The sequence below is a fragment of the Danio aesculapii genome, chromosome 19 (assembly GCF_903798145.1).
Source record: "Danio aesculapii chromosome 19, fDanAes4.1, whole genome shotgun sequence".
NCBI classification, from domain to species: domain Eukaryota; kingdom Metazoa; phylum Chordata; class Actinopteri; order Cypriniformes; family Danionidae; genus Danio; species Danio aesculapii.
The window spans coordinates 44,367,184-44,392,062 of record NC_079453.1 but is presented as its reverse complement, the minus strand read 5'-3'; the positions used below and the strand labels follow the sequence as shown (position 1 = coordinate 44,392,062).

The 24,879-nt window shown below is 34.5% G+C and overlaps 1 protein-coding gene across 1 annotated transcript in view; it reads right to left on the bottom strand.

Annotated features, from left to right (window-relative positions):
• Window positions 1-24,879, bottom strand: part of LOC130247010 (potassium voltage-gated channel subfamily KQT member 4) — a 125,836-nt gene that overhangs the window by 50,109 nt on the left and 50,848 nt on the right. Inside the window, exon 2 of the mRNA XM_056480188.1 lies at window positions 4,198-4,288. Coding sequence (XP_056336163.1) covers window positions 4,198-4,288 — 91 coding nt within the window. The remainder of the gene's footprint in view (window positions 1-4,197; window positions 4,289-24,879) is intronic.

Genomic DNA, 24,879 nt, shown 5'->3' with positions numbered 1-24,879 from the left:
CAACACTGACAACAGCTTATTATACCAAAAGTTTGCAATCTTTCAAGATGGATGGCATGCAGAAATACACCGGCCACTTTATTAGGTACACCTGTCCAACTGCTTGTTAATGCCAATTTATAATCAGCCAATCACATGGCAGCAGCTCAATGCATTTAGGCATGTAGACATGGTCAAGACGATCTGCTGCAGGTCAAATCAAGCATCAGAATGCGGAAGAAAGGGGATTTAAGTGACTTTGAACGTGGCATCGTTGTTGGTGGTTACTATGGTGTCTCTATGTCACTGCTATATAAATGGATGCTAGGTGGTTTCTATGTGGCTGTTATAGTGTTCTATGCGGTTGCTGGGGTGGTGCTAGGTGATTACTAAAGTAATCTGAGTTGTTGCAAGGCAGTTGTTAAAGTGTTGTGAGTGATTCCTAAGGTATGGTGGTTACTATGTGGCTGTTATAGTGTTCTGGGTGGTTACTTAGTGATTCTTCAGATAATCTGGGTAGTTGCTCGGTTGCTTGTGTGTTATGGGTGGTTGCTAGGGTAAACTGAGTTATTGTTAGGCAGTAGCTAAGATATTGTAGGTGGTTGTTAAAGTTTCTAGGGTGTCTCTATGTCATTTCTAGGGTGATTCTAGCTTAATCTAGTCTAAAGGGCTTCTCTGTGTTTCATTTTAATCCTTTAACAGCCTGAGTTTGAAGAGTCGTGGTTCATTAAACATATCAATAAAAGTCTTTGGGATTTCAGTATCTTTCGGCCAACTGTATTTCACAACGGTCTGAAATTCTGAGATGAGTTTGTTGGTCGTAGGAGGAGTTGGAGACAGAAATGCTAGTCTCGGAATAAGTACTTTACTTAGCACTTCAGTATGTTAGCTTTCTCAAGCCAACACAATAACAATCTGTAGTTACAGTCCTTATAAAAGCTCCTACAGCATATGTGTTTGTGCTTACAAAGGATTTCAGAACAATGCCAGCTGACTAATAAGATAAACCTCTTAGTAACACAATAGACAGCAAAACAGACCTGCAAACATGGCACATTTGATCCATAGTGCTGGCGAATTGAAAAAATGTACTTAATCCACCTTTTTTCTTGCAGACACGCCTCCAAAATCACCTCAAATAAAGATGTACAGGCTGTGATTGGACGGTCTAACAGCCGGAGAGAATGCCCTGTGTGATTAATTATTCAGATGATGTGCTATTATCAATGTATTTAGAGACGGCACGGACAAGGTGGATGTTTAGTGAAGGTACTTAGAGAGATCAGACAGTCTGTGCTCGCCAACTCTGAATTTCCTTTAAACTTGGATACAAAACACAGAAACGGAAGTTGGCCCATTTGCTCTACAGGTCAGAGAGAGTGAGTAGATTCATTTCAATGCAATTTAATATGTACGAAACAATGTATGCTGTGTCAGATTGAAAGGTTTTTGGAAAAGAGGGTGTGCTTTAGTCATTAATTAACTAACAAGATAACCAGGAGAAATAATAATAATAATAATTTTTTAAATAAGGCAAATAATAATGATGATGATGACAACAATAATAATAATAATAATAATAATAATAATAATAATAATAATAATAATAATAATAATAATAATAATAATAATAATAATAATAATAATAATGATGATGATGATGATGATGATGATGATGATGATTATGATGATGATGATAATAATAATAATAATTATAATAAAATTATAATAATTAAAAAATATATATTATTAATAATAAAATGTAAAAAATTAAATAAATAATGATGATGATAATAATAAAAGTATAATAATTAAAAAAATAATAATAAAAATGTTAGAAAAGAAAATAAATAATAATAATAAAAATAATAAAATAAAATTATAATAATTTTCTAAATAAAGTAATAATAATAAAAATGTAAAAAATAAAAATGAATAATATTAATAATAAAAATTTAGGAAAATTAAATAGTAATAATAATAATAATAATAATAATTTAAAAAAAAGTAAATAATAATAATGCTAATAATAACTAAATAAAAATTAAAAAAATGTAACATATAAAATAATAATAATAAAAATGTAAAAAATTAAATAAATATTAATGATAATAATAATAATAATAAAAATGTAGAGAATAAAATAAATATTATTGATAATAATAATAATAAAAATGTGAGAAAATTTAATAACAATCATTTAAAAAATAATTAAAAAATAAAGTATATAATAATAATGCTAATAATAATATTAATAAAATTATAATCTTTTTAAAAAATTAAATAATATTAATAAAATGCAAAAACTAAAATAATAATAATGATGATAATAATACAATTATAATAATTAAAAAATAAATTATAATAAAAATATATATATTATAATATTATATTTATAATTTTAAAAAGCTCATTATATATGGAAGTACATTAGTATTAAAATATATTTAGTCTTGGGACAGAATTTTGGTGATAAATATGTATATGTATGCCTACTAAAACCGCATTAGTATGAAAAACTCATACAAAAAATCTATTTTTTGTTAACGTACAGTAACATTTATGTTGTTTTGATGTTATTTGTGACGTTGTCTAAGAAATAAATATGCATCGTCTGTAAATTTGCAATGTTTTTGAACAGTTATGAGCTCAATTTAAAATATATTGCATCAAGAGATTAAGTATTTGTTTATAAAATGGCGAACGCAGTAAAAGCATGTACTGTAAATGTCTTAAATAAGCTGAGAATGCTGCACTTTTACTGACAGCAGAAAGCGTTCTCAAGTTTTCGTTTTAATGAAGTGATTTCCAGTCTGTGACGTTTCTGCTCCTGCTGGTAAATGCTGTAATTACACCTATTCGTATAAAACCCTTGTCCTACACTGAAAGCCATTCAAAATCGGCAGCACAGCTCTGTATTCCAGCAATATATAAATGGATAATTCTTTATATTTTAGTAAATGTCTTTGGGAGAATTCTAAAAGGATGAAACGGGTGTAAACTCACCGGCCACTTTATTAGGTACACCTTTCAACTGCTTGTTAATACAAATTTCTAATCAGCCAATCACATGGCAGCAACTAGACACGGTCAAGACGATCTGCAGCAGTTCGAGCATCAGAATAGTGAAGAAAGGTGATTTAAGTGACTTTTTCAATGCATTTAGGCATGTGGACATGGTCAAGACGATCTGCTGTAGTTTAAACCGAGCATCAGAAAGGGGAAGAAAGGGGATTTAAGTGACTTTGAACGTGGCATGGTTGTTGGTGCCAGACAAGCTGGTCTGAGTATTTCAGAAACTGCTGATCTACTAGGATTTTCAAACACAACCATCTCTAGGGTTTACAGAGAATGGTCAAAATAAAAAAATATCCAGTGAGCAGCAGTTCTGTGGGCGCAAATTCCTTGTTGATGGCAGAGGTCAGAGGAGAATGGTCAGTCTGGTTCCAGCTGATAGAAAGGCAATAGTAACTCAAATAACCACTCGTTACAACTAAGGTCTGCAGAAGAGCATCTCTGAGCGCACAACACGTCCAAACTTAAGGAGGATGGGCTACAGCAGCAACAACATGAAAGTATGTATCCATTCTGCCTTGTATCAACAGTTCAGGTTGGTGGTGGTGGTGTAATGGTGTGGGGGATATTTTCTTGGCTCACTTTGGGCCCACTAGTACCAATTGAGCATCTTGTTAATGCCACAGCCATTTGAGTATTGTTGCTGACCATGTCCACCTCTTTATGACCACAATATACCCATCTTCTAATGGCTACTTCCAGCAGGATAACGCGCCATTTCATGAAGCATGAATCATCTCAGACTGGTTTCTTGAACATGACAATGAGTTCACTGTACTCAAATGGCCTCCACAGTCACCAGATCTCAATCCAATAGAGCACCTTTGGGATTTGGTGGACATTCGCATCTTGGATGTGAAGCTGACAAATCTACAGTAACTGCGTGATGCTATCATGTCAATATGGACCAAAATCTCTGAGGAATTTTCTAGTACCTTGTTAAATATATGCCACGAAGGATTAAGGCAGTTCTGAAGGCAAAAGTATGTCCAGCCTGGTACCAGTAAGGTATACCTTTTAAAGTGGCCGCTGAGTGTATATTGTGCCTTTTCCTGAAGAGTTCGGATTGTGCATGTAAAATAATCAAAATATTGATGACATAATTGACTTTTTCAGTTAGTATGTGTCATTTTAACCTCTTACCAGGATGAAGAGCGCCTCGTTGGCAAATTTATGATGGTCTGGAATGGTGGAGAAAACAGAAAGCACCAGACAGCTGAACACTAGGAGAAAACTGAAACACAAAACAAACACACACAAACTAACAGATCAAAACACAATACACAACGGCATCTAGATTCTATCATATAATGCTTTATCATTTAAAACACAGCTAACCCAATGCTAGAGCTGGGCCGATAAACGATATATTATCGAATCGCAATAAAATTTATGTCAATACTAATGATAAGCTTGTGACTTTTTACTCTATATTGCTCTAAGAGCCAATCATACAGCAGAAATGTGCAACAATGGCAATCTAAAAGTGTTTAGATATTAGAGATGCACTGAATTACACCAAATATTTATCGTCCGAAAATATGTTATGCCATTTATTGGACCCTCTAATTTTTGTGGCTTAAGTCATTGTTGGAATACTCTTTTAAATCTGGAAGCATTAACAACTTATATCAAAATATATATCGTTATCGTTCAATATGGAAAATAATTATCGAGATTGCATTTTGCCATATCGCCCAGCCCTACCTAATGCTCTTTAATATACATCTGTTTAAACACAGTTAACCTCATGCTATATCAATGTAAAATCTCAAAATATGGCAAATGTAGTTTAGTATTACAATTGTTCAAATTACACAAAATAATAATGTTTTTTTTTGTTGTTGCATAAACTTGTAAGCGTCTGCATTTTCGCACTTTTTTTAAATACTGCAATTGTGTCAAAGATATTTAATCTGTTGGTGTCCACATTAAATTAATTTACGATAAAGTATTTTATTGCATGAAAATGCATGCTAAATGCAATATTTTATTGAAAAAAATATATAACTATTTTAAATAATTCACCATTTTCATTAAGACATGCTCATGCAAAAATGAAATAACATATTTATTCTCATAAGCATGACTCTTATGATATTTATTCAAATAAATAAATATATTACATAGTGAATGACTTATTTACTGAAAAATGTGATTAACTTGATTTGAGGAACCATAGAAAAAGATTTACATTACAATTAATTCATATTTTTTATTTAATATTTTAAAATCAATAAATGTATGCAAATCAAATAATTCCTGAAGATGCCAAACAAGAAGTTTTAGTATACACTCTCAGAAATAAAGGTACACGAGCTGTCACTGGGGTGGTAGCTTTTGAAAAGCTACAGATGTGTACCTAAAAGGTCCATATTAATACCTTAAAGGTACATATTAGTACCCAAAAACTACAAAAGTGTTCCTTTTATCTTTAGGTTTACTGATATATATTTTTGAGGTACCAACATGGACCATTCAAGTACAAATGTGTAGCTTTCGAAAAGGTCCCACCCCAGTGACAGCTTGCTTACCTTTATTTCTGAGAGTGTACAGTAAAAACTACTGTTACACAATGACACTCTAGTGAGTTTCTTCTGTAAATCACATTAAAAATATATGAGAGCCCTTTATTTGCTTTACATTACATTTCTTAATTTAGCAGACGCTTTCATCCAAAGCGACGTACAAATTAATATTTGTAGCTTGAAAAAAATCAAGGTCAAAATTATTAGCCCTCCTGTAATTTTTTTAAATTAAAATATTTCTAATTTGATGTTAAACAGAGCAAGGAAATTTATCACAGTATTTCCTATAATATTTTTTCTTCTGAAGAAAGTCTTATTTGTTTTTATTTCGGCTAGAATAAAAGATTTTCTTATTTTTTTTAAACCATTTTAAGGTGAATATTATTATCTCCCTTAAGCAATATTTTTTTAAATTGTCTACAGAACAAACCACTGTTACACAATGATTTACCTAATTACTCTAACTTGACTAATTACCTAGTTAAGCCTTTAAATGTCACTTTAAGCTGAATATCTTGAAAAAGATCTATTTAAATATTATGTGCTGTCATCATGGCGCAGACTCAATAAATCAGTTATTAGAAATGAGTTATCAAAACTATTATGTTAGGAAATATGTAAAAAAAAAATCTTCTTTCCATTAAACAGAAATTGAGGGAAAAATAAACAAGGGGGCTAATAATTCTGACTGTACATGGAAAAAAGCTGTTTTACACTTTCATATTTCTGATGCTTAAAAAAGCCATTTTCCTCTTTGACTGAACCTCAGGACTTTAGAAAACCAAATCAATGAAATAAATAAAAAATACAAATCAACATACAAAGAACAAACATCACAATGAAACAGAAAAGACTGGCCAAATCCTCCAATTCAAACATGCGATCTGATGTAAGATGGCGGTTGGTGAATGGAGAAACTCACAGCACAGACACCCAATAATAAAAGCTGGCGATCGTCTCGTTCACACAGATGCTCGTAATCACTGCTGTCACAGGAAAGCCCAGCATGCACACTCACAACGCAGTGGATAAAAGCAGAGATTACAGCCGCAATTCCTGACATTTCTCACAGTCTCTGGGAAAAAAAACACAAACGGGTCTTTCGCAACACTTCCAGGTGCTGAAGCTCCGAGAAGAGCCCGATTCAAGCAGCTGCTGATGGGGACCAGGCCAAATCCCACAAACACCACACATCTACGTCAAGATACGGCTCGGTTTTGCAATCTAATAGCATGAGGAGTGAAATTGTTCAGCTGTGCTCTTGGAAAGGAGTAGGCATGGGATGGGGTATAGATTCCGACGATAGGATTCAAATGTCATGGTTATTTTCATGGTATTGTGATTACTGCTCTAAAAGATGTTCTTTTTAAATGTTTGGGTAAAAAACAGGAACTTTTTTTCCATTGACCCACAATATATTTCATTTTAAGACACATTTAACATATTTTGGAACAGTACGCATTCATTCATTCATTTTCCTTTGGTTTAGTGCATTTATTTATCAAGGTTTGCCACAGTGGAATGAACTGCCAACTATTCCAGCATATGTTTTATGTAGCGGATGCCCTTCAAGCTGCAACCCAGTATTGGAAAACACCCATACACTCTCACTTTCACACACACTCATACATTTTGGTCAGTTTAACTCATCCAATTCACCTATAGCACATGTGGGGGAAATCGGAGCACCCAGAGGACATACAGAACATTCATACAGAAATGCCAACTGACCCAGCCGGGACTTGAAGCAGCAACCTTCTTGCTATGAGGCAACAGTGCTAACCACTGGGCCACCGGGCCGCCCCAACAGTAAACATCTCAGGCTATGGTAAATAATTCAAATAAATAATTGACTTGTACTGTCTTCATTAGTTTAAAAAACCTTAATTTATTTACAACTTGAAAAGAAATGTCTATCTTTTTTTCTTTTCTGGGACAGGCCTTGGATCGTGTTCAGTAAACATGTCCCCTAATTTAACACAAAACAAGACTTTGTCAAACAAACACTTTTTTTGTGGTGTGTACAAAAGTGTTCTTGGAGCTTCGTATGATTTTTGTTGAACCAATGAAGACATATGTTTTGACAATGTTTTTGTTTGTTTTTCTAAAATTTTAATGTCTCATGCAGGCCCGTGTACAGACCCTTAAAGAGGCAGGTGCTCAATGCGATCGCGAAGTGAAGGGGGGAAGGGTGTTGGAGGGTGGTAAGTGGTTGGGGGTGGGTGGGTTTGGAGGTGCACGTTTGCGATCTCACAGTGAAGGGGGGGGGGGGGTGACGGTTACAGTCGTAAAGTAAGGGAGGATGTGAAGGAAGTGGGTGGGGGGGGGGGCGTGGGGGGGGGGGGGGGGGGGGGGGGGGGTGGGGGGCGATTGAGCAAGAGGGGCACCTCAACCAATGAGGGCAAAGAGGCAGTGGCCCTAGCCACCAGGCCACCCCCCTGTGCATGGCCCTGGTCTCATGATTATTGGAGGGTAATAATTTTCCAAAAACCATCGACTCAAAATATTTACATTGGGAAACAGAAAACAAGCTATAATAAGTCAGTAATGTAACTTGCTCAATACTACACAGGAAAAAATGTAATGACAAAAAGTCAAGACGAATATTATAAAGTTTTTATTCATTCATTCATTTTCCTTTGGCTTAGACCCAATCCCCATTCTACCCTTTAGCCCTTCCCCTTCCCACTACCCCTCATTTTGCACGTTCACGTGAAGGGTTCGGGGTGTCCCAATTCTCTTTAGGCGTAGGGTTGAGGGGAACGGCTAGATACCCCTTTAAACTGAGATTTTTCAGAACCATATTCGAAACCAAGGGGTAAGAAAATTTCCCAGAATACACCAGCCACAACGGCCGCATGGCTGCACACGGAAGTAAGGAGATCCACAAATTAGTATTTTTTTGTCATTATTACGAATTTTCACAACAAACAAGCACACGTTTTAACACATTCATAACTGCATTCGTGTTTTACCGTCATTTACTGTCACCAAAAAAAAAACGAAAATAAAAAACGCTAAATTTCCCTATCAATCTATATAATCACCTATAATCCCCTATAATCTATAATAATAACTCCTGTACAGCAGTCCCACAACGTTCTGTCACTCGATGACACTGGAATACCCTGTCAGAAAACTCTAGTAGCTGGGAATGGGCTTTTTATAGTGGCTGCAATAATGTTAATGTTGTTTTCGGTGTGTTTACATAGATAAATATGGCCACTGTGTAAATGCACAGTACAGTTACAATCTTATTGCCACATTATATTGTTATGATAACATGATATCGTTCCCTTCAGTGATTTCCTGAAGATAAATAGCAAAAAATAACGCAACTAGAATAACTACAGCAGTCACGATCCTAGATCTCATATGAAGCAAGAGATTGTGATGACATATGATGACGTGTGCAGGTGCTGTAATGCTGTCCCATTTCTTAGGGGTAAATTTTTCACACTCTGTTTCAAGGGCCAAGGGAAAGGGGAAGAGGTAGAGGTACAAAAACAGAATTGGGATTTGGCCTTAGTCTCTAATTTTAGGGGTCGCCATGGCGGAATGAACCACCACCTAACTATACACTGCAGCACATGACAGAGTGTGTGTTTGTGTGTGGTCACATGATGTGCGTTTTCAGCAGTATAGTGTGGAAGGAGGGCTTTTGACAAATACTAAGTAAACGCCAGTGTGGACGTGGATCGTTTTCGTTCTAAAACGCCATTTTTAAACTAAGAAGTATTAGTGTAAATAGGGCCTAAGTGTGTATTTTTCACGAGAAGGTTGCTGCTGTGATGGGGGCGGGGCGGAGGGTCGTGATGCCTATCCTACTTCTTACTTCTTTCTAGGTTCTTCCAAAAAAAGTAAATTTCCTCACCATTTAATGTGGTTTTAAACCTTTATGAGCTTCTTTTTTCTGTTGAACACAAAAGAAGATATTTTGAAGAATGTTGGTCGATGGCATCCACTACATTTCGTAGTAGAAAAAAAGTACTAAGTCAATGGGCACCATCAACCAGCATTCTTCAAAATATAGAAAGAAACTCAAATACGTTTTGAAGTGTATAGGGTGAGTAAATGATGACAATTTTCATTTTTGTGTGAACTATCCCTTTACATCACATATTACAAGTATAAAGAACCCATTCAAGGACATTTATTGCATTCATAACTTCAGAAAGAAGTGAGTACTTGTTGACTCTCAAGATTGTTTTGCACTTCCAAAAGCAAAAGAAGGTCCAACCCGGTACAAAGAAGGTGTACCTAATAAAGTGGCCGGTGAGTGTATATTGTGCCTTTCCCTGAAGGGTTTGGATTCTGCATGTAAATGAATCAAAATAATGATGACATAATTTAATTATTTCAGTAAGTATGTGTCAAAAAATTTAGTTTTTGATTGTTTTTTATATTTTCCAAAGTAAGTGACGTGCTCAATAACGTCAGCTCGCTATTAATCAAACACCATTAATCACAAACGATAAATATCACACACTTGTGCTTGGTTAAGTGTGACAGCGTCTTTCTTCAGGATTGAGAAATCAGGATTGAGGCCCTAAAGGACATTTGAAACACGACTCCTGAGGCTTTCACAATCAATTATTGATATAAACGGAGAAGTTGCTAATAGCACAAACTTTAAGGGCCATGAGGAGCATTGCAGGACTGACAGATCTTAAAGATTCCCTTATAAAAAAGAAAGGATTACAACAATACAACAATGTTAAAGAATAAGCTGACATTACACGAGACTGTAACCACTTAGAAAAGCTCAAGGATAATAGTAAACTTTGTAGAGTTTACCATCCTGAAGAACGTGTTACAAAAAACACACACTTAAACCTGTGTTCAATGCTTTTGTGAGCTGGATGGAATAAAGACGCTGAAAAACTAATTTTGGAAAATCACGGGTGAGTGGAAACACCTGTGGGTTAAAGGAAACAAACAGGATTAATAATGCATGGATTTAGTGTGAATTGAACACGCACAAACACTTTTCAAATGTGTTTAATGGACTTGGTTTCTGGAGGCATTTTCCAATGTTTCAAAACACTTTCTGAAAGGTTGAAATTTTCCCATTTGTCCAGAGTGCAGGAAAACTGACAGAATTATAGGAAACGGGAGCTGTGATAACATATTTATTATACAAGTCAAAGACCAGATGTCCCATTTTAATATCAAACATATTGCCCTTCCAGCTGCAACCCATTGCTGGGAAACATACACACTCATTCACACACATCCACTACGGACAACTTAGCCTACCCACTTCACCTACTGTATACCACATGTGTTTGGACTTGTAGGGGAAACCAGAGCACCCGGAGGAAACCCACATGAACACAGAGAGAACATGCAAACTCCACTCCGAATGCCAACAGACCCAGCCGAGGCTCGAATCAGCGACCTACTTGCTGTGAGGCGATTGTGCTACCCACTGCACCACTGTGCAGCCCTTCATTCTACTATAAAAAGCTTTTTGTTGTCACTAAAATGACAAGAAATTCATACTCAATGGCAGTGATCTTGTGATCTTGAAATACAGCCTCCTAAATCATGATTGACAGGTATAATAAAAACACACCATTGCTCACGGTGAACTTTTTATGCCATTGATCTGAAGATGGTCAATTAGTTTTGAACGTGCTTCTCAAATACACTTTATGCATAAATAATATTTCAGAAGACTCATAGGTCATAAGATCCCCAAACTGTTTCTGCTGAGTGCGACTCATTAGTGCCAAACTAATGTACTGCAGGTAAAACGATCCCTCACACAACAACAAAATGAAGGAAAAGGCCAAAAGCACTGAAAGCCAAAGCCCAGTTTCCCCAGTCCTGAATCATCAACAAATCTGACTGGACGGACACAGGAAGAAAACGGCCAGAAAACTGCTTAGCCTCCCCCAATGAGTTTCCATCAAAAAACGATGAACGCAGTAAAAAATAGATACATTAGAGCACGCAAAAGACCATGTGCGGCTAGCATTTCAGCTGAGACGTGAGTTTTGAACCCAAAGTCAATCTGCCAAAAGCAGAAATTCAATCCTCAAATCAGCAGAAATGACTCTCATGAGGTGAAAACAATGCAGCGCCACCAGTGTTTGTGTTTCCCGGTGAGCACATGATTCGGCTGTAAATCATGTCTCTGATTGTACTGTACACCTGTGTTGACAACTGGACCAGGTACATTTATTTGTTCAGAGGAATAAAGAAACGTCTCATAAATGTCCCTGTGGGAACAACTGAACATTATAAACACTGTAAAAATGCTGGTTTCACACAATTCATTCATGTCATCAACTACACTTAACAATTTTGGTGTAATATGAAGTGTATTTTACTGTTATGCAGTATGAATTTAACGTTGAATTGTAAAAATGTATGTTCATTTTACAATAAAGATATACACTACCTGACAAAAGTCTTGTAACCTATCTAAGTTTTAGTACCAACAAATAGTAACTTGACTTCTAGTTGATGATTTGGTATCAGAAGTGGCTTATTTCAAAGGCAAAGGCCTCTAGATTACGTTTATTTTCAGGGGTGCTTCCAAGGGGTGGCCAGGGGTGTGTAAACTCTGGCCACCCCAATATGATTTTTCTGTTGATGTTATTAATTTAAATGTACTTACACAAATTCACAAGATTTTAAAATAATAATAATAAATAAATAAATAAATAAATAAATAAATAAATAAATAAATAAATAAATAAATAAATAAATAAATAAATAAAATGCAGCCACTAAATTATTGTGGACTGATTGGAGCCACTGCCATAGCTGATTCACTGCCCCTCCCCCTCCCCGATCTTCGATGACAGCATGCACACCAATGCCAAGAAACAACAACAGGTATGTATGTCATTTATTTATGTCTTAACTAAGAAACTATTGTATGCTCTATGTTAACTTTTCTAGTTAAATACTAAATGTGTTAACGTTACTTAAGGGCTCGGAATTAGGTAATTTTGGTTTGCATTGTTTAAAGTTTTCGCTTTTCTACAGAATATTCGCATTTGCTGATTACTACATATTATGTGCATGTTGTTATACAACGAAAGTTTTACTATAATTCCCTATGTAAGCATGAGCTAAATAGACGTTTCACCGTTGTGCTATTCAGGCTGAAGGCCTGATGTTCAATCGCAGCAGATAAGCTAACTTTACCACATTTTTAAGTTTGCATTATGTTCTTTAAAAAAAAATGGTTGAAGTTCTTATAACATAATTTGTTTAGTATTGTTTGATGAACAGAGACGAAACACAACTTTATGAGATTGTACACTTGTTATTATGAAATTATTATTTTTGAAATGAAAAATTGCATTTTATCCAATTGAAATCCACAAATCCTCCAAAAAAATAAATAAATGTGTTTTTAAATCAGCTTTTATAATCTAGTTGATTTAGCACTTCAATTTTTTTGCTGGTTGACTTACAAGGGTCACAAATATCAATGATTTTGTGCATGTATTTTGCAAAAAGAAGGTTTTGGATGTTCCAATTATTATTATTATTTGTATTACTATTATCATTATTTGTTTATGTTGTGTATTATTTTACATTTAGATTGCAGGATTTTAGTTTTAGAATTAGATCTATTTTTAACTTACTTTTATTTCAATTAAGAAAATTATTTATATTTTACATTTCCCCACTGTAGGGATGGTATTAGCCTGGTGATGAGCGGTGCCTGGTTTTCTCCAAATGTAAGAATGTACGCCTTTTCAGATCATGTCCAATCAACTGATTTTACCACAGGTGAACTCCAATGAAGCTGCTGAAACATCAAGAATACTGAATACTGATGTACATGTGATTTTTCAGTTTTTTTATTTGTAATAAATTTCCAACAATTTCAAAAACTCTTTTTTTCACATCATTATTGTGTGAATTATATAATGTGTCATTATGGGGGATTGTGTGTAGAATTTTGAGGGAATTAATGAATTGAATCCATTTTGGAATAAGGCTGTAACACAAAAAAATGTGGAAAAAGTGAAGCGCTATACTTTACGGATGCACTGTAACGGACAAAAAAACATCCTAAATATTTTCTTTCAAGTAACAAAAAACATTCAAACTTCATGGTTTCTGTATCATTTAACTAAAACAACCAACACACACTCATCCTGACAACATAGTCCTATATACGTTTCTGGAGGCCGCAAATTATGATGCCAGAGGTACGTATGGCTGCATTTCATTTTTTAAACGATCGCTACGGGGCAGTGTGATGCCGTTCCTTTTCGCGCTTACCAGCTGACTGCTCTGCGGATTTGAGAACCAGAGAGGAGTTGACCACGATAACGGGGTTCGAGTCCGGTGAAAAGCGGTTCCAGACAGCAGGTAAGACAAAAACAGAATCCAAAACATAAAATAAACAAGTAAATAACAGGGTGAAAATGTGGTAAAATCAGAAAACGTAGTAAAATCAGGCAAGGGCTTTTCTTTTTCTGTATTGCTTTTGTAAATTGTTGGTTGGATTTAGGGAAGTGGGTGGGCGGGTCAATCGATAAAATTAGTTGGGTTTAGGAAAGGAGGAGGGTGGGTGAGTCGATTGGTCAGTCAGTCAGTCAGTCAGTCAGTCATTCAGTCAGTCAATAGCCGCCTCTGGTGGGTTTATGTGAGAACAGCAGGCGTGAATGGCACTCTCGAGAGAAATTTGAGATATGAAAAAGCGTACACAGCAGCCTCTCGTAGATTCACGAAAAACAAAAACTTCAAAAATACGTACCTTCTAGAGCAGGGTTCCTGGTGGCCCGGTGTCCTGCAGATTTTAGCTCCAACCCTAATCAAACACACCTGAACAAGCTAATCTAGGTCTTACTAGGTATATTTAAAATACCCAGGCAGCTGTGTTGAGGCAAGTTGGAAGCTAAACCCTGCAGGGACACCGGCCCTCCTGGACCGAGATTAGTGACCCCTGTTCTAGAGGTACGTTTTCAGAATGAGCCTGGGTTGAAAACAACCCATTGAGGACTTTCAGGACAACACATACACTTAATAAACAAATACACTTCATTAAACATCAACTACTGTATATGCAATAAAATGATATTTGATTGTACAATAACTTTAACTTAATCTGATTGTAATGCAAAAATGTGCAACTTTTGTAAAGCTGCCTTGAAACAATAATTATAGTAAAAAGCACTATACAAATCAACTTGAATTGAATTGAAATGCTAGAATGCTAAAAATATAATCACATCATATCAGAAGTAAACGATGCGGTCATTTCTATGCAGAATCCAACCTTCAATCCAACCTTCCAGGCAATATAATAACAGGTAAATCTAAGAAGGCTTTCTAGTCTTCTACAGTAAGTCATATCCTGTCTACTTTAACAAAACTGAACATTGCATTATGAAATAAAGCGTGACGCATAACCCGATTCATTCTTCTCATCCTCTACGATACATTAAGATGCAGCAGGCACTAATGGAGCCGCTGTGGTCTTCATTAGACTGAATTCATCTCTCGGACTGTTAATCTGCGCTTAGAGCCGCAGCCAGATGAAAGCATGATGACATGAATATGAGCCGTGTGGGTAAACAGAGAGGATGATGAATAGTGAGGCTTTTCTACATTGCTGAGCTGGACTGAAGACTGAAACACCACCAAAACATCAGCACATCACATTCTGACCCTGATTCAATCAAGCGGCTATCAGTTACACACACACACACACACAAACACAGGCCCGTAGCTAGAAAGACCCACTGACAGAATGTGTCCCACATTGTAAAATAATATCCGTAAGTTAGCAGTTTTCCATATTTTGTGATTGATGTTTTGATTTTCCCCCATTTATTTATGATTTTGAATTATATTATGGGATCTTGATCTTTCTTCCAACAACTTTTAAACTTGAAAAGCTCGAAAAGTGACACTTATTGACATTTTTAATAGTTTAAAGTGATATATTCTCTGGGTTGGTGTTGTATATTACGCTACAAAACCTTGTATTAAACTGCCAGTACATTTTCTGTGATTTTACACTTATTTCTCTCTATATATTTTTTCTTATACATTTTATTATTTTAAGCTACTAAAACATTAATAAAAGTCACTTCATTAAACTGTGGAGTTATTTTTGATTTTAACCTTTTGATAAGCGAATATTCATTACAATGACAAAGAGCAGAATGTTGCTGAAGAACTACTGAGAGATTTCAGCTGCTGTCTGGGCTTTCACTACCTTTCTACACCTCCCTTTCTTCATGTGTTCAATACTTCTTCCCTTTGTAAGGCCTGTCACATTAAGGATTTTTAAGGGTCTTTTTGTTGTGCGATATACTGAATTGTCACAAAATTTTTTGTAATAAGCGATATTATTGTCATTTTGAGATCATTTTATGGCTCTCATTATATAATGATTATATAACAACATAATAATGCAAATAGCCATAAACACTTTAAAATACTTATCATTCTTAAGGTAGTTTAGATTCTATAATTTGATGTTTAGAAGGTAAATGTCCTATTATATATACTATTAAATGTCCTATAATGTAAATGCCTGATTACAAACTTTGACACAGGTGAGGTATAATGCAAATGTCATTGTAAAAAGGCTTTAACGTTATTGTTAAATTTGTAAATATATAGTGCAACAGCGAAACTTACTGAGGTCATCTCCAAGTATTGCACGATAAGTAGATAAATTGATTATTGTGACAGGCCTACCATGTGTTTTTTCATTTTATTACAGATGACTTAGGGCTCTAGTTACCAATCTAAGTGCAAAGTAAAGTGCATGGAGCAAAAGCACTAAGTGCGTGTCTGAATCCAGTTTTGCTATTTTAAGGACAGAAAAATACACTCTGCGCCCCAGCGCTTGGTCTAACAGGATCGTGCTTATTTTCTTAAGCAGTCATGGGTGTGCTATTTACTGGGTAGACTTTGTAAATGGAAAAACTGAAGACTTCACTAGTGAGAAAACAGTTAAACAGAGCATTTGCAGCGAGCATAAAGAACGAGCCTCCTCCATTCGACCTCTTTACTTTCTCTTTACTTTACTCCTTTACTTTCGTGGATAAGGAAACATTGGAAACTCACTCCACTGGAGACATCCACTAGCCTACATATTTAATTTAGTTTGTTAAGCGCAAAGATTTGTTTAGAAACTATTTCTAAATTCAGTTCTAATTTCCAATTAAAAATAAATATTAATAACTAAGTGTGGTCAAAAAACTGAGTTGTATCCAAACACACGTACTATTCTTATGCCCCAAATGGTGATGCATACGTCTCCAAAACCTGACAGGTGGACAAATCTAAACTTGTTTTTATTAAAACAAATATAAATATGCATGTAATAAATAAAACTGCTAATTATAATAGCATTATTGACCTTATTTTTCAATGCGGAAGTGTTTTGTTTTAAAACTTCCGATTCAGCTGCCTATGGGAGAAATGACTAGGAATAATAAACGGCAGAAAACGGTCAAACTGCTTACTCTACAAACAAGTGTTTGCAAGACAATACAGACAAAGTAGAATAATATAATAAGAAAATATCAATGTTTGATATTCAGTTTGCAACATCAAGCAGCAAAACGAGCTGTTTTTAACGTCTAAAAATGAATGTAAGTGAATGAGACCGGAAGTCTCAAGCCAAAAAGATTCAAATGGCTGCGCCCACTCAGACGCGGAGAATAAGGTGAATACAAATGCAAATTGTCTGAAAAAAGGCATGGGGCACGAAGGCGGCATGGAGGCAAGGTTTTTTATATATATGTAGAAAATAATAATTTTTGTAACATTTTAATCCTTTATTGTTTTCATACGTAAATATATTTGTGTATTGCTGTACATTCAGTGTAAGCAATGTATAAGAACACACATAGGCCCATAACTAACGCGCTCTGCACTGGACTGCTTTTAGTTGGTTTTAGTTGGTCTGCTTTTGGTCCGCCAAAGATGTGCCTTTATTTTAGACTAGCACACCAATGAGTCCACAAAGTGGCGCAAATGGATTTGTCTTGTGCCTTATTGCACCGGGTGCATGATAGGGCCCTTAATTTGCAAACTATTTAGTTTTGTTTTCTTTGCATATATGGATTTCTTTGATTGTTACCAACATGCGGTGAACATTTCAAGTCAACAGCAGCTTTAGAAATGTTTTCTGAGAACATGTGTGACTAATTTCCACCTCTGTATTTCTCAGTTCTCAAAAATGTATCCCTGGGCACATTTTCTCAATCTATTGTTAATAAGTAAACACTTTCTGTCTTTGTTTCTGTAAGAGTTATACATTACAGAGACCAATGCTTCTTGAAAACAAAAAGGTAATGAAAACTGAGAAAATAAAAGAAAACGACATTTTAATAAATGCGAAAAACGAATTTAAATGATGAACAATAATCCCTGATATTCCATGACTTTGACGAAGACAAAAAAACCCCCTGACTTTCAATTTCCAGAATAGACCTTATAAAAATTCCATGATATTCCAGAAATGTCATGACCCATGGGAACCCTGGACATTAGCCTTTAATGTGAAAGTTAACAGTTCTTTTACTCATATTAATGTACTTCGTCCCCCACTGTAGGAAACAAACAGAACAGCAAATCAGAGAAAGAGGAGGAAAGATTGTAACTCTAAGCAGAGGACAAAGGTGGCAGCAGTGGAAAGCTCTATAAATATCCACGTGCCTTGAATTGTGACAGGCTGCAAATTTGTCCCGTACGCACAACCACACTGTTAATGCTGCGAGAGGGTCTCGGAGGAATAACAGAAAAGCAAAGAAAGGCTGAAGACGCAGAAAAGATGAATGCCTTGATACTGTACAAGGCTTTATATAGTGCAATTAGGTGTGTGTGAAAAGCTGAACAAACGAGAACATATAGAAACATCCACGCAAGTCATCATACATGTTTAAAATTATTATTATTTTTTACACACAATATTTAATTCAAGTTTATTTGTATAGCGCTATTCACAATAATTATCATTCCAAAGCAGCTTTACAAAATTATTACTGCATTACAGTCAAAATGAGAAAAGAATGTTATAGGGTGGATAGTATGTAAACATATTTTAACTGCAGTTATACAGTATGTCATACAGTTTATCAAAGTTTGATGCTTATTCGTGTACAGTTTTTATAACATGCAGTTTTCAGGCACAGGAGTACTCTTTTAATGCAGCTTGATAAAATGTGATTTTATGGTTAAGTAACATTCAATCCTTCACAGCATACACTGGTGCATGAATTATTAACACGGCTGTATTGTCTGACTTTTTCCCATGATCCTGTATTGGACATATGGTTTGGAAAATTCATAAATATCAGGTTAATTTAGTTTCATTTGAATTTAAATTACATTGTTATTAGTGATTTTATCTGCATTTAGAATTTTACATTGAATATTATTACATTTGATGAGCAAATGAAAAATATTAATTTATGCAAACTGTTAAAATTATAGAAAATTGAAAGAAATTAAACATTATGTTCAGACATTATATACATGTATGGCAAGAATGTTAACTTTATTGCTTTTCATTATATTTGATAATAATTAATAATTTATTATTAATAATTAATAAAGTAAAATATATGTGTTAATATGTTCCATCTTCATATAGCATTCAAGATATATTTATCTAAATATTAAATAACATATTTATATTTTATTCTGGTGGTTCATTCCACAGTGGCGACCCCTAATTAATAAAGGGACTGAGCTGAAAAGAAAATGAATGAATGAATATTTTATTCTATGTATAGGCTCCACTCATCTGTGTTGCCAGACACTGCTAGAAAAAACAGCGAAGATAAGAAATTCCACAATCAACTAAAATAATCTAAATGCTTTTTAAGATGAATATGTCATGACTGGCACTTTTCCTTAATAATTATACCAAAAACTTTGAGATAAAAAATGCTTATAAATAATGGACATGGCAACTTAGAGTGCATCTGGAATGATTTAAGTGTGAATTCAATTGTATGAAAAATCATCTCTTCTACATATCTATCTATCTACATATCTACATATCTATCTATCTATCTATCTATCTATCTATCTATCTATCTATCTATCTATCTATCTATCTATCTATCTATATAAAATCTAACATAACATAATTAAAAACCTTAAAACCTCTTTGCAGACAAGTGGGCAAAACAGCGAACAGGCTCAACTCAACTGTGTTGCCAGACATTGATAGAAAAAACAGGAAGAAGAAGAGAAATCCTACGATCAACTAAAAATAATCCAAAATGCATTTTTAAAATAGCCATTAAAATAAGATGAATATAAAATGACTTCCACTTGTCCTTATTAATAATTCCAAAAACTTTGTCCCTTTGTCTCACAATTAACTAAAAATAATCCAAAATGCTTTTTAAAATAATCATGAAAATAAGATGAAAATATAATGACTGACACTTGTTCTTATTAATAATTTCAAAAACTTTGAGACCAAATATTCTTTAAAAAAGTGGACATGGCAACTTACAGTGCATCTGGAATGATTTAAGAGCAAAATCAGGTTTAAGAAAATCATCTCTTTTACGTATATATAAAATCTTACATAACATAATTGAAAACCTCAAAACCTCCTTGCTGATAAATGCGCAAAACAGCAAACAGGTTCAACTCACCTGTGTTGCCAGACGTTGATAGAAAAAAGAGCTAGGAAGAGAAATCCTACAATCAAAGGGAAAAAAATCCAAATGCTTTTTAAAATAATCATTAAAATAAGATGAAAATCCTTATTAATAATTCCAAAAACTTTCAGACTAAAAATGCTTATAAAAAGTGGACATGGCAACTTTTCGATGCATCTGGAATGTTTTAACTGCAAATTCATTTGAATGTTTTAAGTACATAATTGAAAACCTTAAAACTTCCTTGCTGACTAATGGGTAAAACAGCAATTTTAAGGACAGTGGCACATAGTAAACTGAAAAAAAATAATTTTTAGTGTAATCAAATCTAATAAAATCCCTTTCATAATTTTTAAATTGTAATTTTAAGTGTCGAGGATAACTAGAATTTTCTAAGTAAATATTTAACATCAATTGCTTCATGTAATAAATGAAATGAGCCGAAAGAGTTAAATATTCATATTCATTTACTTGTAATATTTAAATATTATCAATATCGCAAACCTTGTAATATTAAGTACATTTTAATAATGGATATGATGTTCCCAGCATGCTTGGCAGGGGATTGAATTAAGAGGAGAATATTTTGAAAATAAAAGCAATCTTAGGTGTATAAAATTAAAGGAAAGAGTTGTCAGAGTTTAATCTTCATTAGTTTGAATACTAAGAAGAGTTTTTGAGCATGTTTTTTTTTTTTAAGTTTGCTCTTTGGTTCAATTTGCTTAAAATAAAGTGAATTAACGCATTTCAAGTGGAAATGTGGGTCTTAATTAAACCAAGCTACACCAAATGTACTAATTTGTAACTTTAAGATTTATTTAAATTAATAAAAGCTATTTCCTTCTGCTAAAATAAGAACTTACCATTACTTGGTTCATTTAAATAAATATAGATCCAAAAATAAAGACAATCAATTAACATTTACTTAATTTAGGAGTGTTAGGTTAAACATTACGTACATTTTATTTTCATGCAAATTTTTATGAGGATTTATTAAAGTACATTTTTTTCAGTGTACAATGATTTAAAAAGACAATTTATAATCATTTTTCTTTAAAAATAATTTTTAAATTTATCATCAAATGTTTATTAAAAAGTCAAATTAAACTTAAAATGAGAAGAAAATGAGCGCTGTATTACACTTATTGTTTAGATGTTTGCAAACTCTTGTTGTCTTTGACCTGAATACAACTTGTCAAATGAAGGAAACCATCCTGCCAAAGTGTAAATACAAAAGACAAGACGTACTGTATGTTTGGCAACACAAGCTCTGCAGTGTAAACCCAAACAACCCGTCCAAAACACAAATCCGTTATCCACAATTGTAGATAAATGCTCGACGGTTCATTTCATGGCAAAGTGGAATTGGAAGTCAGTGTTAAACACACTGTGCACAGCTGTGTGAACCATGCCAAAAAAAGGAGAAGCAGGAACAATGAAAACACTTCCACTTCCACAAATCTCACCGTCAGCGAAACAGGGTTACTGCTGATACCTCCCATACAAACAGAAATACTAGCAGTGAAAATGAGCATAGACACTTCCCAGAATAAAGCACAGCCTCTGCTACTGAATCCCGCAATGTGGAACGAGGTCATTATGAGGTCACTTTGGCCTATTGAAAAGGACACTTCCGGTCTGGAAGGGAAATTAAATGAGTAATTGCTCAAAAATGTTTGGTTTCGTTTTATGTTTTGCTTGACATCAAGTAAAAACTCATCAAAAAATGAATATTTATGAGGGTCCTTTATGTACTCAGCCCCATGTAGTAACTATATGCTACAATTTTGAATAAGCTACACTGAAAAAATGATTCACAAGATTTACTAAATTATTTTTAAGGTAAGTGGTTGCAAATTCTTTATATAGGCTGAATTTACACATATTAAATTATGTTCAACTTAATTTGTTTAAATTCAGCCCATATAAATAGTTTGAGACTTTGAGATGCAACTTCTTAAGGCACTATATAAAATAACGTTTATTATTAATTATTCATTTTCTTTCGGCTTAGTCTCTATTTCAGGAGTCGCCACAGCGGAAATGAACTACCAACTATTCCGGTATATATTTTACGAAGCGATGCCCTACCAGCCGCAACCCAGTACTGAGAAGCACCCATACACACACACTCATTCACTACAATTTAGTTTATCTAATTCATCTATAGCGCATGGACTGTGGGGGAAACCGAAGCACCTAGAGGAAACCCACACCAACACGGGGAGAACATGCAAACTCCACACAGAAATGCTAACTGACCCAACTGACCCATATAAATAGTTTGCAACCACTTACCTTAAAAAAAAAAAATTGTAAATCCAATGAATAATTTTTTCCAGTGTATTCTGTAAACTTTTCAGTGTAAATCTGTAAACACTTTCTATTAATTCTATATAAAAACATTTACAAAAAAACTGTATTGACCCAAACAGAACATTTTGTTGGTATTATATCTAAAGGGCATCATGTTCTAGATCTGACCCACAAAGAGAGAAAAGTAATGTAAGATCAAGGTAAATCTACGTGGTTGTGGTGCACTTTTCTTTTATGTCTCTTTCTGAAAACACTATTGATTGGGTTTAGGGAAGTGCTTAGATCAGGGATTCACTAGCTTATTAGTATGACAAGCATCTAGCACTTCTGCCTTCTGCTGGACGTGTACAAGAAAGACGTTTATCTGAAACGTACAACAAAACGCATCTTAAGTAATGCAATTCAGATTCGCTAAAATGTAGACAGCACACTTTAGTGGATTTGTCATCTGGAACATGCAATGTAATGTACCTAGAGCGGGCTGAATATATTTCAGATTGAAGACCTGATTTTGTTTCTTTAAATAAATAGAAGATGCTATAAATAGAAGATGCTATATATATAGTTATATATATAGTTATATATATAGTATATATATATATAGACTCAGCCGACGCTCGAACCAGCGACCTTCTTGCTGTAAAGGCGATCGTGCTACCCACTGTGCCACCAAGATGCCCCAGTATTTCCAGGTGCAAAACCATTTTTTTTAATTTAACGAATGAGGCATGTGTTTATTCACTAGTGTTGCCAGATCCTGTCAGAAAAAAACAGCAAATAAGCAAAAACCAATATTAAACATAAAGCAAACTCTTCAAAGGAAATAAGGAGCATTGCAAAACATTTGTAATTTATGGGTGAACAATATTAGTATTTTAACTCAATCCTCATATAATATTAATAAGAATCAATTCTGATTAATAACAATTGCTTTATTATAATTTCTTAGCTTTTTGTCTAGTTTTTTATGCATGTATCATTGTATGTCAATTTTACCTCTGTACTTATTAATAAATGTAAAAAACTTTGAGATGCAACTTCTTAAGGCACTATATAAAATAACGTTTATTATTAATTATTTATTTTCTTTCAGCTTAGTCTCTATTTCAGGAGTCGCCACAGCGGAAATGAACCACCAACTATTCCGGTATATGTTTTACGAAGCGATGCCCTTCCAGCCGCAACCCAGTACTGAGAAGCACCCATACACACACACTCATTCACTACAATTTAGTTTATCTAATTCATCTATAGCACATGCACTGTGGGGGACACCGAAGCACCTGGAGGAAACCCACACCAACACGGGAAGAACATGCAAACTCCACACAGAAATGCCAACTGACCCAGCTCAGGCTCAAACCACCAACCTTCTAGCCATGAGGCCACAGTGCTAACCACTGAGCCACTGTGCTGCCGTTTATTATTATACTATCAGAAAATATCAATAAAATCCAGCAGTAAGAAAAGGATATTCATGTCATTAACTACAGTATCTAAGACAGAGCATCTCTGCTTATTCACATCCCACACACACACATACACATACATCTATCCTTATTTTTTTTCCATTGATGTAATGATTTTTACACTGTACAGACGTTCTGTCTTCTCCCCCAAAACTAAAACCTCACAGAAAACATTCTGCAGTTTTACTTCCTCAGAATATTTCATTCTGTGTCGTTTACAAACTGTTGTCCTCGGAGGAACTATATATATATATATATATATATATATATATATATATATATATATATATATATATATATATATATAATAAAAAATGACTATAGTAATAGGCTATATTTGTGCATACATATGGTCCCCATAATGTGAAGAATACCAGGACCACACACACACATTCTATGTTATTTACAAACTGCCGTCTTCAGGGGAACAAAAAATATATTTAATATAAAATAATGCCTGGTAATATGCTATATTTGTGCATACATTTGGTCCCCACAGTATTAAGAATACCAGGACACACACACTGTGTTATTTACGAACTGTTGTCCTCAAATGAACAAAAATATATAAACAATGTCTGGTAATGCCATATTTGTGCATACATTTAGTCCTCACAATGTGAGAATACCAGGACCACACACACACACACACACACGCACAGTCTGCTATCTGGAGCCTCATGCTGTAGTCGGAAAGGGCAGAATCACAGGCCACTGAGTCTCTGTATTGTGAGTGTGAGATATGCTGAGTTTGCGGAGAGCACTGACAGATGTTAATTGGACGGCAGAAGGATGATGAGAGGCTTGACATTTACAGACAATACTGTTACCATGAGCAGACAATTAGACAATCCACTGCATATCCTCAACAAACAGCACGTCACACAC